This window comes from Ciconia boyciana, chromosome 14 (genome assembly GCF_034638445.1).
Source record: "Ciconia boyciana chromosome 14, ASM3463844v1, whole genome shotgun sequence".
In the NCBI taxonomy this organism is placed as follows: domain Eukaryota; kingdom Metazoa; phylum Chordata; class Aves; order Ciconiiformes; family Ciconiidae; genus Ciconia; species Ciconia boyciana.
The window spans coordinates 11,300,969-11,316,845 of record NC_132947.1 but is presented as its reverse complement, the minus strand read 5'-3'; the positions used below and the strand labels follow the sequence as shown (position 1 = coordinate 11,316,845).

Below are 15,877 nucleotides of genomic sequence, written 5' to 3'. Positions count from 1 at the left end.
TTCTCCAGCGTTTAGAGTTCTGATTTGCTCCATGATTTTAAATTTATTCTTTGGTTGTTTTTTTTTTAAAAAAAACCTTTGTTTTTAAACGTTTGGGGTTGTTTTTTTTTTTTAAAAAAAAAAAGAGGAGCAAAGTAACCAGCAGCAGTCTTGCTAAGCAGCTTCCTTCTGCCTCATTCTCAGTCTGAAATCCTGGGAACTGAGTGAGTATTTGCTCTCGTTCTCTCTGGGTTTCCTGGCCTTGTACCCCCATTAATATTCCTTTCTACAGCAGGCGTGTGCATTTCATCAGCTTTTGGAGACCACCAGGGAATGTGTGTGTAGGACAATGGACAAAGGTAAAAGGATGAAATCCTGGTAAGGGTTTCATGTCGGTGTCTTTATAAATTCTTTTGGGGAGTTTAGTATCAGCTAACGGCCCAGATGAACCATGGGTCATCGTGTATGTTCTTACATCTTTTGGATTCAGCAAAAGGGATGACCTCAGGGGACCCTCTTGCCTCCCTATTAAAAAAGAAGCAAAATAACTATTCCAAAGTCATTGATACCGTGAAGCAAACACGTAACTGTATTTGGGGGAATGTGTGTCTGTAATGTTCCACTCGGCAGCCTCAGCTGCACGTGCCTGGTCTGCATGGGCAGGTGGTGGATTTGGGTTCTCATGCACCAATTTTAAGTGTGGCCCTAATCACTGGGGGTAACACGGGTAACACAGCACCTTTGCAGCTACACACGTCATTGTATTCCAGAAGCGTGTCAGACCACCCTACACAATTGTGACAAGCACAGCATAAATTTGTGCGTTTTGCACTGTCGAATCGCTATGTGCTCATCCCTTATAATTCCTGCTAAGTATTCACAATTCCATGGCTGCCAGGTTGTATCAAGAACCAAAGCTCCTGGGAAATCCTGCTGCTTTCAAATACATAAAGCTAATTTTGAGTTGGAGGCAAATGCAATTCATATTGCTTCAGCCACACTTGGCATATGTTCCCAAGCCTAGAGATGCAGCGTGACTTGCTAGGGATCACGGGAGCACTTGGAAAACCAGCCAGAGGAGATCCTAGCAGGCTGAGTGCTTACAGAAATGAGTGCCTTGGAAGAGGAATAAGTTTTGTTTCCATTTGAGTTTTATACCAGTGCAGTACATGAGAAAAAGCACAAACCACCTGCACATCCCTCTGCCCAGGGGCATGCTTTGAAATAAGACTAGAAGGATGTTGAACACATTTAGAAATGTGAAGCCGTTACTCCTCCCATATGGTTTATTGAGGATCTCAGTTTTCAAAGCATGAGTAGCAGTGAGGCCCGTTATTCTTTCCAACATGCAAAAGGCACAAGAAAGTCATCAATGTGATTCTGTGCAAAGTGTCTCTAAGAAAACACACAGCGAGGAAATGACAGAAAAGAGCCCCCGATGGAAGAGAAAGCCAAAGTGCCTTCAGAAAAGTGCTGAAAAGTTCTGAAAATGGTCGTACTTTTTCAGAGTCCAGATATGCTCAGTCGGTGAAAGATGCTTTGCAAATCCGTGAAAGAAAACTCAAGAGACAGAGCCAAAAGGCTTAAAACAATAATCTCCTTCATGTGCTAAAATTCAGGATGGAAGTCAAAATGATTTATCTCAGGAAAAAAGTGCGTCAGTTAAAGACAGACATTAAATTCTTTAAAAAAAAGCCCACCAAAACCAGATGTAGAAAGTGGATACATTCTAAGAGCAGCTCAATAAAAAATATTCCTTTTAATGAAAATAATTTTAAAAATGGATACTTGAAGAACGCAAATCCACCTTGACTGTGACCAGCTACTGCACCCTGCTCCCAGGAAAGCCTCCGGGCATGCCAACACAACACCTGGAAGAAGAAAGTCCCCGCTACCTGCATGTGTGAAATGTGGCCAGTGAACAATTTGGAAACACAAACGTACAGGACCGAGTATCCGAGTCCCATCAGTTAACTTGGGCATTGGGAAACTTCCCTCAGTTCCCGTCTCTCCCACAGGAGCCGGCCGGTGCCGGAGGCGGCGGCGCTTCCCGGTGGGCACGGCTGAGCCCATGAACCCCTGAGCCTCTTGCTGGAGTTGAATACTTAAACCTAAAAAAGGCATTAACAAGTTGACGCATTTTTTGTTGTTGTTGTCTTATTTCCTTGCAGTATACGTTTCTACTTCTAGACTATGGAATGTTACATTAAACAATATAATTATTCATTACCTTGCTTCAAATTTCATTACAGTTACTGAGGCTTCATCATAATTTCACACAGCACAGAGACACCAAACTAAACACCAAGCAGCCAGCACTAGATGTATTTTTTCTTTAAGTACCAATAAGCAAAATATCCCATTCCCCCCAGAGATCCCATCAGGAAGGAGGCTCCGAAGAAGGAGGGAGGTTTCCGCTTGACCAGCCTGAAGGCATTGGGTACCACCGCGGAGAGGAGCGTGGTATGTATATCTCCCAAAACTTTCCTGAAGGCGAAGCGTTTTTGTATCCTGTCGAAGAAGGACTGTAGGTTAGGTCTGCTGCCATCTTCCCAGTATTTCTTAGAGAGTCCCAGAAACTTGAGGCGGTGCAGGGTAGCTCCTAACAAGACATCGGCCAAAGTAAAGACGCATCCGCAGAGCCAAAGTTCACACTTCTGCCCTGAAGAGAGAAGCGACAGAGCAGGCAGGGTAAGAAGAAACCCTTGGGTGGGCACCTAAAGGCTTGCTCAAAAGATCCACAAAGGCAGGAGCATTTGCATTAGACCTCATCTCTCCGATATCCCAAGAGTTCAGACACCACCTACCAGGCTACGTGATGGAGGATATGTGGGGTCACAAAGCTGGGAATACGAGATGATAATTCATAGCCCACGTGAAGATACAAATTGCTGTCTGCAAAATGGCTCTGTTGCCTCTCTCCCAAGTCAAGAGCAGCAGGAGATGGCATCCTCCCATGCCCAGGAGGTCCCTGGAAAAGGGCCCTTGGCACCCCTTGAAGGAAGATGCAGTGCAGTGACCCCTTCTGCTGTGTTAGTGCTTGGGGAGAGCAGCAGCATTTGTCCTCGGCTGTACCGGGAGCTGTTTCAGGAGTGTCATGTTAACTTGTCCTATTTTAGGGATGTAAGAAATCCTCAGGAATCAAAAACACTTGCTGGCCCAGCCTGGCTGCTCTCCCTGTGTGCTATCAGGGAGGTCCTGCCTCTGTCCCCTTTCCTGCAGCAGGGACCCAGCTCTGGGACACCAAAACTGGCAGCACAGCTGTGCTGAGAGCCAGGTTTTTGGGGAGCCAGAGCTTGGTGTGAATGCTGGGCGTGAGGAGAAGCACCAAAGCATTCATGGCCCCTGATAAGGGGTGACCCTAGAAATAACCTCACTAGAGAGATGTCCAGGAATAAACCAAGCTGTCGTTAGGCTGGAAGAAGTGGGCTCAGGCCAGGACAGTGTTAAACACTCCCCCCATGCCTTTTCAATGCTAAGGAGCAGGGCTGGAATGGAGCTAAGGCAGATGAAGGGAGGTGCAGGTAAGGGAGAACAGCAGAAGGGGCACAAAACCTGACCCTGCCCAGCCTGAGCCCCTGGCTTTGCACCAAATCCTTAATTTTGGGGCTCTTCTGCTGTCCTGTGGCTGTTATGTCCAGGAGGGAGGGAGCGGCACCTTTACTGCACCCCTGTGCAGGCACTGGTGCTGCTGGGCTGCCTGCAGGGCCAGGCCAGGGGAATTACTGGTAATTAGCAGCCCTCATTTGTAGCTGCTTGGCAGCCTGCCTAATCCTGCTAGAGGCACAGCCCAAGTGGACAGATTGCCTGTGCCTAATTAGTCAATAAATGTTTTCAATGACTAATGAATTGTGGGGGTGCTGCAGTCAGAGCCTCCTGGGTGCTCCGGGGACCCTGAGGATGCTCTGGCTCAGAAGAAGGGGAAGCGGGGCTGAGGTGCCTGCCTCGATCCCGGGCACTGCTGTGGGTGAAGGAGAAAGCACACGTGAGGATGGCGACTTTGGGAGAGAGCCGTGATCTAGCCCTACCCCTCCTGGCTCTGGGCTCGCACCCACTGCTGAGGTCTGGACCCGGCTGTGGGGTGCCCCAGGGCAGAAGCACAGGCAAGGGCAACTCGTCCCCTTTGCATCCACAGCGGCCCCAGCTCGGATCAGCCCGTCCCAGATGAGCAGGGTGTCTGTGGCAGGGGGTCACCCTGTGCTCCTGCAGCATCTCCCACCCTCCTCCTGCCTGCCCTGCCTGCATCGCTGCACGTCGGGCCAGCAGCCTGGGCTGTGTGGGAGGAGAGCTGCTGCACTGCGGCTCCTGGGAAGTTGCCAAAGGGCTGGTGCTTGTGCCCGCTGCTGAGATCCCGACCTGGCCGTGGGCACAGCGGGGGGAGCTTGGGGGCCTGGACCAGAGGGCAGGAGGAGCACGCAAGGACCGAAGGCAGTGGAGCACCCCGGTGCCGGTGGCAGCAGTAGCCACCCCTCTGCTCCAGGCACCCAGGACGTCCTCCGAGGGCACCTCATTAGGCTGAATTCTGCTGAGCTATCCCAGCTCTCAGATCAGTTAATGACGGTGTTCATTAGAGGCAATTAGAGCAATGCAGGACAGCACTGTGAATGCACCAGGGCTCTCAGCAAATCCCCAACCGGGTGCCTTGCAGGGCCCGACCTTGGCACCTCCAAGGCTCTTTGGTGCGTCCCCGAGCATGACACATGGCTCTCCGCGGCCAGCCCCGAGGGCAGGGGCAGCTGTGGGGCCGTCCCCTGATTAACTGTGTCTGGGCTCTGCTCCGGACCTGGCACTGCGGCGCTGGCAGCCGCCAGCCCTCCCCGGGCTGGGGTTTTGAGCCGTGCTGGCAGCGGGGACAAGAGGATGACGGCATCACCCTGGGGCGATGGCGGGACAAGTGATGCCCAGCTGTGCCCATGCATCCCTGTCTGCCAGGGCGCTGGCGTGGCTCTGGGCAGGCCCCCAGCAGCACGTATTTGATGTCGGGGATGGCTGGTGTCGCTTTCTCCCACCCACTGGCGTTTGACGCAGGTCCGGTGAAGGTTCCCACTGCTCCAGGGCCCCTCAAATTCCCGTCAGGTTTCCCTGCCCGCGCTCTGCTGGGATGTGCCGCAGCCCCGTGGCCAGGGGGGTTTGGCTGCAGGACGCATCCCCAGCCCTGCGCTTTCGGCAGTCTGCACTCCTTGTGGTGCAAGAGCCTGGGGCCAGCCTGCTCCTTCCTGAATCAGCCAGGACATCAGTCACTGGTGGCCCCTTGCTGGGGTGGAGGGGACCTGCCACCACCCTGCGATGACTTTGGAGCTCCCACAGAGCAGTCGTGAGGACAGGGGTCCCGCTGCCCCTGTGGCAAGGGGTGCGGGGGCTCCCCAGAGCAGGGGTGGTTTGCCGGAGGTTAGTAAGACCACGGCTGCAATGACATCGGTGCACCCAAAAACAGGAGAACCCAGCGGCAGCCCCAGCCCCACTGGTGGTTGCCCTGTTCATCAGCTGCAAAGCCATCAGCCATTCCTGGTGTTGCACCTCGGCCTCGTGTGGAAAAACACCCCAAAAACGCAGCCCAGCACCTACCTTGGTACTCCAGTTTCCTCTTCTCCAGTTCGGCCTCAATCTGGTCTAGCACCATCCCCAGTTCGCCAAGGATCTTCTTCAAGTAGTTCACATTGTCGTGCTCCAGGATCTTGGCCTGGGTGGAGAGTGGGGTTAGGATGGGGGAGGGAGGGATGGATGGATGGGCATGCATCCTTGCAACCATGCAGGGACATAAGGCACCGGGTGCCCATGGAGGGTCCATGGGTCATGCCCCCCACCCCCCGCCAAAGAGATGTGTGTGGCTTTAACCCACTTACCATGAGCTTCTTCTGCTTGGAGAGGTAGGGCTCTGATAGCTGCGGCTCCTCTTCGTGGTCCAGCTTCATCAGCTCCGTGCTGGCATTAGCTAAATGTCCTGGGGGGAGGCAGAGAGAGGGGCTGGGGGGGGCTGTGTTTGGCAGGGGTAGGGATGACCTCGTGTCTGGTAGCAAAGCACCTCGTCCTGCATGTGAAATAGTGTTGTGGCACCAAGAAAAACACCCTAGAGAGCTAAAATGGGCCGAATTCATGGCTTGCTGCTGCCGTGCTGCCATGCAGGCGGGTGGCTGGGGCATTGCACACCCTCCCAAGGGCTGGTGGCTTCTTCAGCCCTCCCATCCACTCACGGCAGGGCAGCGCTGGCTGTGGGGTACGGCAGATCCCCCTCCCCGACCGTGGCAAGTCCCAGCTCTGCGGGTTTTGGGGGGGGTTCAGCTCTTCATTTCCTCTGCTGCATTCATATTAGAGCTGCTAGCAGATCTCGGTCTCTCTCTGTCTCTTATGTTTTAAGAACATCCCTGAGCTTCCCCATAACCCGGTTCCTGCAGCTCCATCCCCAGCAGGTCCATCCTTTGGGATGTCTGAGCCAGCTGCCCATGTGTGGGTGTGCGTGCGGAGCAGCGCGGCAGGCAGCGGCACGGGAGGGGATGCTCCCTCCTGAGTGAAGCTGTCCCACCCCAGCTCTGTGTCCGGGGATGCCATTCAGTAGCATGGAGCCCATCACAAGCACGGGAGAGATGCCCACCTTCCTCCCTCCCAGGGCACAGGGAGGATGCGAAGGGCTTTGTGCAAGGGAGCTAACAGAGGGAAAGGAGCAGAGTAAATGGAGGAAGAGAATACGAGATGCAGAGTAACACCTTAGGACGACATAAATTACGCCAAGCTGGGCTAATCTCTTCCTGCCAGGGACCATCTGTCTCTCCCTCCTTGTTTCCTTCAACAAGGGCTTGGCTCTGCCACTGTGCGGGTGCGGGAGGTGCCAGGGCTGGGCAGGGTGGCAGCCAGCAGCGGGCTGTACGCTGACACAAAATGGTGAAATTCCCTGTTTTCCACCACGAGCCTTGAAGCTCATGCTTACTAAGGCTCCCAGCCGGCTCTCCTGGGGCTGTAACTCAGAGGGAAGCCTGGATATCACCCTGGTTTCGTTCCTCTGTTCCCCTTGGGAGAGCCTGGCCCTCGGTTCACCCTCTCCTTGGGATACAACTACAGGGATTTGCCTTGACACCCACTGCAACGGGGCAGTCGAGCCATCGCCTGGGCACGGGGGATGCGCTGGGGAGGAAGGGAACCACTGGCACTGGGGTATCCCGTGGACCTGCCCACAGCCACTCCGCTGCAATGGTTTGGGAAAAATGCTACCAGCGAGGAGGTCTGGACGGGGAGATATCTTTCAGGACCTCAGCAGAGTGCTGGGGAGTTGATGCGAGGCAGACGGGGTCTGAAGCCATCACAGCAGCACCCTTTGGGGAGGGGACGGGCTCTGCACCCTGCACCTGCCCAAGGTCTGGGGGTGGAGGTGACACTTGGTGACACAGGGAAAACCGCCTGTGCAGGGTGCCAGCAGAGGCAGGGCAGACCATGAGATACACCTCAGGAGCAGCTTTTTTCTCTTTGTGCGTGAGTGCATCCCCTTTCAGACGGATCCATGGCCCAGACAGCTGAAGTGACTCGGGGGGAACAGTGTTTGCTATGGGTGCCGTTTGGGTCCAGAGCCTAAAGGAGGGGAGAGACGTGGGGCACGCCAGTGCCCTCCGAACAAGGTCACTTTTCTGGCAAGGGACTCTCTCCAGGAGATATCCTCGCCATTGAGTTATATTAAGCATCGTCAATGTTTCATGAGTGCTTGAAGGTCAGGTACGCAGTCTTATGCCGATTCATCCACTATCTGCAACTCAATCGGGCTGTACTCTCCCACCTTTGTCCTTAGAGATACTGGAGGGAGAGGGGATGTGCGGGAGAGGGAGCAAATTCATGTGCCCTAGAAAGAGCTGAGCGAGAAGCGTGCATGGCCCATGGGAGCCCAGACACCTCCAGGGTTAGGAAGCCTCTACAGGGCGCCTGCAGCTCCCACATTAGCTGTGCTTTGCCATTTCCCAGCTCTGTCCCTGCCCGTGTTGGTGGAAAGGGGAGATGAGCAAGAGCAGGGTGGCTGGCCGGGCTGCGGAGCCAAACTGAGCCTAAAGGAAGGGCTGGGGCAGTTGTCCCGCTGGTGCCGGCCCTGGGCAGCCCCGCTGGAGAAGCGACTTACTGCGGATCTCAGCGGTCGCGTACTTTGGGATCATGGAGTCCGTGGTGAGCTCAGGGTGCAGGATGCAGCCGTGTGTGTAGGCGTCCATGGGGAGCGAGTCCAGCAGCTCCCGGTACTGCAGCACCCGTGAGTGCAGCAGGCTGCCCGGCTCAGGGATCAGCTGGGTGACGTTTTCTGTGAGGGCAAAGGGAAAGGTGTTAGCGGGACACTCATTAGTGGCTCATTAGCCTGTGCAGTCACCAGTGTGCCGTCCTCGGTTGAGCTACCTCTGAGCAGGGCTGGCTGTGGCGGTGCATTAACTCAAAACCATACCCCACGCTTGGCTCCGCTGCCCATCCCGGCCAGGAGCACATCCAGCCCATCCCGAGATGGCAAACCCACAGGGATGTGTACGCACGGCGTTACCCAGCCCCGCAGCCCCCGTGTCCCCAGGAGGAAGGCTGTGGGCACAGCCTGATGATGCCCGCCCGGCACAGACGCACAGCTCGCCCTGCCCTGGACCAGGCAGCGTCGTGCCGGCTGGCACCTGCAGCTTCACAGGAGCCAGGGAAATTTTGGCAGCTTCTGTATTGCAAACCTCCTAGCAGCTCTGGTTCGGGGCTGTCTCTGCTGGTAGGCTCCGGAAAGTTGTTCTGACCGATGGGCATCGGCGTTACTGTCCCCTGAGCGAGGGGAGGTTTTGGTAGCTCCTACCTGCCCGCAGGCTGCTCGCTGCTTGCGCTGCCTGGACTCCAGCTCTCCAAGCAGGGATTTTCCATCCGAAAGAAGTGACTGGCTGAATGAAATAATAACCAACCTCTAGCCTGTGTGCTCCTTCCACAGGGCTCCCGGCCAGCACCCAACGGGCTGGTGCCGAGGCTGGAAACTAGCACATCCAGTGCGACTGCCCCGTCCAGCAGCGAGATGGAGCGACCGCAATGAAATAGCAGCATGCTGGCCACCAGCCCGCGTCCTTCAGCACATCCCAGGGAGGTTTTTCGGTGGGACGGCGCTTGCTCTGCCTTTGCACGCCGTGGCGGACCTGCACGTATGGGCTGCTGTTGCGTATAGTCAGCAAGCAATGGGCTGTGCAAAGGTGGGATGGGGGGAGGCTCAGAAGGACAGGGCTGGGGGCTGCAGCCCCCAGGAGCTCCTCACCCAGGCTCTGAGAGGCGTTGCCACCAGCCAACCCATCACAGAATCACAGAATCCTGTAGGTTGGAAAAGACCTTTAAGATCATCAAATCCAATCATTAACCTGGCATTGCCAAGACCACCACTACGCCATATCCCTAAGCACCTCATCCAAACGTCTTTTAAATACCTCCAGGGATGGCGACTCAACCGCTTCCCTGGGCAGCCTGTTCCAGTGCTTGACAACCCTTTTGGTGAAGTAAAATTTCCTAATACCTAATCTAAACCTCCTCTGGTGCAACTTGAAGCCATTTCATCTTGTCCTATCGCTTGTTACTTGGGAGAAGAAACCGACCCCCACCTCTATACAACCTCCTTTCAGGTAGTTGTAGAGAGCAATAAGGTCTCCCCTCAGCCTCCTCTTCTCCAGGCTAAACAACCCCAGTTCCCTCAGCCGCTCCCCATCAGCCTTGTGCTCCAGACCCTTCCCCAGCTCCGTTGCCCTTCTCTGGACATGCTCCAGCCCCTCAATGTCTCTCTTGGAGTGAGGGGCCCAAAACTGAACACAGCATTCGAGGTGCGGCCTCACCAGTGCCGAGTACAGGGGCACGATCACTGCCCTAGTCCTGCTGGCCACACTATTCCTGATACAAGCCAGGATGCTGTTGGCCTTCTTGGCCACCTGGGCACACTGCCGGCTCACGTTCAGCCGGCTGTCAACCAGCATCCCCAGGTACTTCTCTGCTGGGCAGCTTTCCAGCCACTCTTCCCCAAGCCTGCAGCGTTGCATGGGGTTGCTGTGACCCAAGTGCAGGACCTTGCACTTGGCCTTGTTGAACCTCATACAATTGACCTCGGCCCATCGATCCAGCCTGTCCAGGTCCCTCTGCAGAGCCTTTCTCCCCTCCAGCAGATCAACACTCCCACACAACTTGGTGTTGTCTGCAAACTTACTGAGGGTGCGCTCGATCCCCTCGTCCAGATCATTGATAAAGATATTAAACAGAACTGGCCCCAGCGCTGAGCCCTGGGGAACACCACTTGTGACCGGCCACCAACTGGATTGAACTCCATTCACCACCACTCTTTGGGCCCAGCCATCCAGCCAGTTTTTTACCCAGCGAAGTGTACGCCTGTCCAAGCCATGAGCAGCCAGTTTCTCCAGGAGAACACTGTGGGAGACAGTGTCAAAGGCTTTACTGAAGCCTAGGTAGACAACATCCACAGCCTTTCCCTCATCCACTAGGCGGGTCACCTTGCCATAGAATGAGATCAGGCTGGTCAAGCAGGACCTGCCTTTCATAAGCCCACGCTGGCTGGGCTTGATCCCTTGGTTATCCTCTACGTGCCGTGTGATGGCACTCAAGATGATCAGTGGTTTCTTGGCACTGCTGGGCTGTGCCCTAGTGAGAAGCACCCTCGAAGGTGGCTTACTGGCACTATTCACTGCTTTCTTGGGGAAAGAAAACCATTGCTCATCACACCACCCTTTACTGATTGCTGACCCTCAGGGTGTGCGTGAGCAGTTGAAAAAGGCCACGCTCCCAGCCCAGGGGAAAGTAAAACTCAGTGAATACATCTTCTTATCAAGGCATTTTCAAGATCTGCACGTTTCTGCCAGGTGGGTGATTCCCCCTCGGACCAACACCGGGGCATCCCGGTAACACTTTTGCCACCTAGCACTGGTGGGTGATGGCTCGAGGCAGAGCACGCAGCAGGGGGAGATGCTCCGGGCCCTCCTCCCTCTGCCCCAGAGCTTCCCTCTCCATTTCTCAGCAAAAAGGTAAGAAATTGCACCTGGCCGGAAAATCTCAACGACAGGATTTTCCCAGCACACGGGCAGCGCTGCGTCCCCCTCCCGCCGGGGCCAGCCTGTTGTCACATATGCCAGACCACCTGCCCTTCGCAGAGACCGGGCGAAGTGGTGCAGGGACCGCAGCCCCACGGATCGACACTCCCCACTGTCCCTCGGCCCCGGGGCTGCCACCGGGCATACCTCGAGAGCCGCCGCCGGCGCGGGCTCCTCCTGACTGACCCAGTCCCTGCTGCCCTGCCAGCGAGCGAGCATCGTGCCTCTGCCGAGCAGCACCACCGCGGCGGGGCCGGGAGAGGACAGCAGCTGAGCTGGCAAGACGCCCTTGCTTCGGGAGCTATTTTGAGATGGTTTTTGATGTCTCTGTTGCAAGGGGGATGGATGCTGGGGCGAATGTTGTGATGGCACAGCCTGAGCTCCCTGCTCAGCTTTGAAGCCTCCCCAGCGGAGCATCCCAGCCTGACAGCCTGCAGGTTTGGGGAAACGAGGGCGAAGGGATGTGAGATGCCGGGGAGCGGCTGCTTGCCGCAGCGGCCATGCAAACGGCCATGCCGCAGCGGCCATACGAGCTTCCCTCTCCCGGCTGTCCCTTCCTCTGGGTTTGTGTCACATCATCCTCCCATGGTCCCCAGCAGCGCGGGCGTTCTTTGACTTTAAAGAGGCAGTTTTCTCTGAGGCACAGTGGCACGGGGGACAGCAGGGTCCCCTGCCCATGGCTGGGGGCACAGGGCTCATCGAAGAAGGGGAGAGGGGCAGCAGCACCCAGCTCAAACTCACCTTCTCTCAGTGGGGCCACTTATGGGGTGTTACTGGGGTTTTTATACCCTTACGCAAGGCCAAAGTACAAAGTGGCCAAACCCAGAAGTATTTCCATGGGCCGTGCCCCAGCTGTGGCTCTGGTGAGTTGCCACCACGCACCATGGGGAGGGGGGGAAACAGCCTGGTTTGGGAGCATGGCCTCCAAAGCAGAAAAAGAGGGAACCCAGCTACATCCCCCCCAGCCCCCCAGCAGCACTTCCAAGGGACATTTGGGGATTTCTGCCGGAAATCCTTCATTTTCATGGGAAAATGTAAAAGTCTGGGGAGGGCTGGTGGCTTGCTGCTCTTCTGGGGTAAAGCCGAAACTTTAAAGGACAAAGCGGATGCATTTGGCAAACAGCATCTGGATTAGATCCGAGTTTCCCCCAAGACACAGCCCACCCCCCCTTACCTCCCATGAAGTTCTTCTCCATGTAGTCGATGATCTGGTTGTAATCGCTGATGATGTTGTCCCTGTGGATGATGACGGGCACCTCCTCCCCCAGGTTGAGCCGCATGAACCAGGGCTCCTTGTGCTCCATCAGGGGCATGCTGACATCCCGCTCCTCACAGGGCAGCCCCTTCTCCGCGATGACCAGCCGCACCTGGGGCAAGACGCCAGGGAGACAGGGCTCAGCCCCACGCACCGAGCCAGCCCCGAAAGCCCTCGAAGCACCCCTCGAAGCACCCCGCTGCCACCCATCGCACCTCCCTGGGCCTCCCCTACCGCTTAAGCACAGCTGTGTGCCAGGACGCACCTCGTCCTGCAAGAAGCCAAGCAGCTCTTGGCATGGGGCAGCTGCAAAATCCAGGCAGCCAAGCGAGGATTTCCCTTCCCAGCAAACGGGGGAGACCCAAACCCATCCTAACTTTGCGGGATCATGGACCATGCTCCCTCTGGTCGCCGGTGGCCCATGCGACAGGCGGAGCGGCTGGGGGGGCTGAGAACCCATCCCTGAGCAGCGGGCAGAGGGAGGTGGCAGCTCCCCAGCTGGGGGAACCAGTGATGCTGCTGTGGGTCCCAGCATAGCCCAGCACATACCCGAGGAGGAGGCAGAGGCTGCAGCAGTGGGTTTGCACAGCTTTGCACCCAGTGGGTGCTACTGCCCGGCTGAAGGAGGACTGGATGCTAACTCAGGTATGCCCCGCTCTCGGGGGTGGGCTTGGGCTTTGCCAGGCCAGAGCAGGGAGAAGGCTCCGTTTCGTGGAGGGTTTCAAGCAGCCCCTGCAGCCCGCATGGCATCCCTCCTCCTCCACGCTGCCACCGGCCCGGGGGCATCGCCAAACCCACTGCCTTCCCCTGCCGCTGCCCTCCTCGAGCGGCACCGCTGGGCTGGCACCCACCTGTCCCGCGGGTGGGAAAGCCGAGTCCAGTGGTGTGGAGGGGCAGGAGGAGGCAGGAGTGGGGCTGGATGCGGGGCACCGTCCCCATCCCCATCGCCCACGGACAGCCCTCAGGGCTGATCCTGCTGCTTTGCTCTGTGCTTGGGATGGTGTTGAATATGCACTCAGGGATGGCATTTTAGGCTTCTGGGCTATAAAAACCTGACTGTTATGAACTAAGTATGTCAAAGAGGCAAAAAAAACCCTCGGGGGATGTGACAGAGCCACGATTTACAGAACCACTGAATGAGGGAAAAGCGCTTGTTTTCCTCCAACTAGCAGCAGCTAAAAATACAACTTAACAAATACAAGCATTTCTATGAGTACTTCAGAGTTCCTGGGGAATTAGTCATTAATTATTTAGAGGGCTGGCAAATTAATTTTTTCTTTTAAAGTCAAACAAGGAAAAGCCTGCGTCCCTCAACTGCAACTTGCTCTTGGCCCTTTCCTCCCAGCTGATGTATAAAGCCCAGCCAGGACCACCCAGGGCATCTGGCCCCGAGCTCCCCGTGCTTCCCTGTTTTGCTATCAAGAGCCGAGGCCGAAGGCCTGGCAGGAGGCGGCTGCCGGGCAGGAGGCAGCGCAGGCAGGAGGGCTCAGCTCCCGGGGTAACCCCGGTGCCTGGGGGCAAGGGGAGCCCCTGCCAGCACCCCAAGGAGGAGTCCCAGCCAGGGGTGATGAAACATGCCCGGACCCCCCCCCGCCCCGCCGGTCCCTGCAGCGCTGGCACGGCTGCGATGAGGCATCTTGTGTAAAAACCCAACACTGGCTGTAAAACTCTAAAAATCCCTTTGCAGGCAGGGCCAGATCCTGGCGGGGGCTCAGGATCCCTCCCGCAGTCAGCCCCAGCACCGTGGAGGGTGGTTCCGAGCAGCTCCCGGGGCAGAGCAGGAAAAGCTTCGCCCACAGCCGGCTCCGAGCGAAACTCCTCTGCAGGGGGTTCCCGTGCAGCCCCCCGCTCCCCGCCCTGCGATGCCCATCACACCAGCTTGCGCTCCTCCGCCTTCCAGCAAACGCTCTTCCTCGCAAGTGACCTCAAAAGCAAAGCTGGACGCGGTGCCAGGTGGCCCTGTGGCTCTAGGTCTGCCCTGCCCTGTCCCCAGCGTCCCCAGCCCCGCAGAGGTGAGGCCGGTTGTAGGAAACCCGGTACAAGAAGCGCCTTGACCGCTGCCTCCCTGCTGCCAGCGGCCAAACGAGCGAGACAACAAATAGCAGCGAGCCCGGCGCAAGGCGGGGGAGCCGGGCACGAGCATCCGTCGCCGGTGCGGATCAGAAGCCCGCTTGTCACCCGGTGCTGGCGGCAGCGAGGCCGACCATGTGCAGCCACCCTGCTGCATTGGGCACCCTCCCCTTTCTTTGTGCCCGCGAGCAGGAGCACACGCCTCTGCCCCCGGCCTCCCCGCCGGGCTGGGGGGCTCGAGGGGGCCCTTGCACCGCGGGAACTTCGTGCTCCCCTCACCCCTCTGCACAGCCCATTCCCCACGGAATAGATACGGTGTGGGAAGGACGGGGTTTGGGGCCGGAGGGAGAAGGTCGGGCTTGCTACCCGGCCGCTGCGCTGCAAAATGAGCGTTTACTACTGCCTGGAAAATGTGATTTCTCGCTGCGGCGCCCCGGGAATAGGATTTCCAGGGCGCTGCTGCGATGTCAGGGGCAAATCGCCGCCTGGCAGGGGGCTGCGTGCCGGGGTCCGCTCCCTGGAAGGAGCCCGGCTCGGGGGTGCCCCCCCCCTCCCAGCAGCAGGGTGGTCCCGGCGCCCAGCTCAGCCTTTGTCTGTGCGCCCGGCCACGCCAGGGCCGGGCTGTGAGCGAGGACAAAGCCGAGGAGGCTCCCGGTGCAAGCCGCGATCCCAAAGCAAAAGCAGGATTTGGCTGAGCCCACCTCCCCATCCCCATTCCCTCCCCAGGCAGATGCTGTTAAAACACAGAACCGCAGGTACAAAAGAGCTGCCCGGCCACACGCTTCTGCCCCCACCAGCCCTGGGGACGAGCCCCTGGCTCTCCCCGCAAGTGCATCCCTCCTTGGCTTGCCCTGGAGGCTGGAGGTGATGCTTCCCCGGGAACCCGGCCGAGCGATTTTATTTTTTTTTTTTTTTACCTTTTGTGAGCTGAAGGACTGGGTCCAGTGGTACAAAACCAGCCTGTCCTGGGATTTGAGAGCGGGGTCTGTCGGGTCCTGGTTTTCCTCCCCCTCCGTGGATTTCCCTGCGTCGTTCTCCAGCGCCGAGATGGGCCACCAGCTGCAGTTGGTGGGAGTAACATTATTGGGAGTCGCCATGACAGCCTGCGAGCGAGCGGGGAGAGGGACGGGGGAGCGAGCGGCGCTAGCCCCGCATCACATGGGCTCCTGCCAGCAGCATCACTCCCGGGCAGCTCCGTCTCCCCGGCTGGGGTGGGCAGCCGGGGCGGTGGGCGCCGGGGGTCACAGCAGAGGGTGGTGGCGGTGGTGTGGGTGAAACCGCAGCCCGTCCCCGCTCGTGGCGGGGCTCCCACGGAAACGTGCCGCGCCTGCAGGCATCGCTTCCACAGGCGAGTCAGCCGCCGAGGCTCCTGCTGCCTGCCCGCCCGCCGGCTCGGCAAGCCGGGGCAGCGCCAACCCCTGCGGCTCGTTAGGAATATTTTGCAGCAGAGATTAGGATTTTTTTGACTGGTTTAGGTATGGCAGATATGTCTCAAATAGCTACATTGACGGATACTGGC

The 15,877-nt window shown here is 57.4% G+C and overlaps 1 protein-coding gene across 1 annotated transcript; it reads right to left on the bottom strand.

Moving 5' to 3' along the window:
* Positions 1 to 1,261: 1,261 nt before the first annotated feature.
* On the bottom strand, positions 1,262 to 15,713 carry GDAP1L1 (ganglioside induced differentiation associated protein 1 like 1). The gene is made up of 6 exons (XM_072878949.1): positions 15,276 to 15,713; positions 12,208 to 12,400; positions 8,072 to 8,245; positions 5,823 to 5,920; positions 5,545 to 5,659; positions 1,262 to 2,641 (listed from the first exon to the last, which is right to left on the bottom strand). The coding sequence occupies exons 1-6, from the start codon at positions 15,453 to 15,455 to the stop codon at positions 2,298 to 2,300; spliced, it is 1,104 nt and encodes a 367-aa protein (XP_072735050.1). The 5' UTR covers positions 15,456 to 15,713; the 3' UTR covers positions 1,262 to 2,297.
* Positions 15,714 to 15,877: the final 164 nt, after the last annotated feature.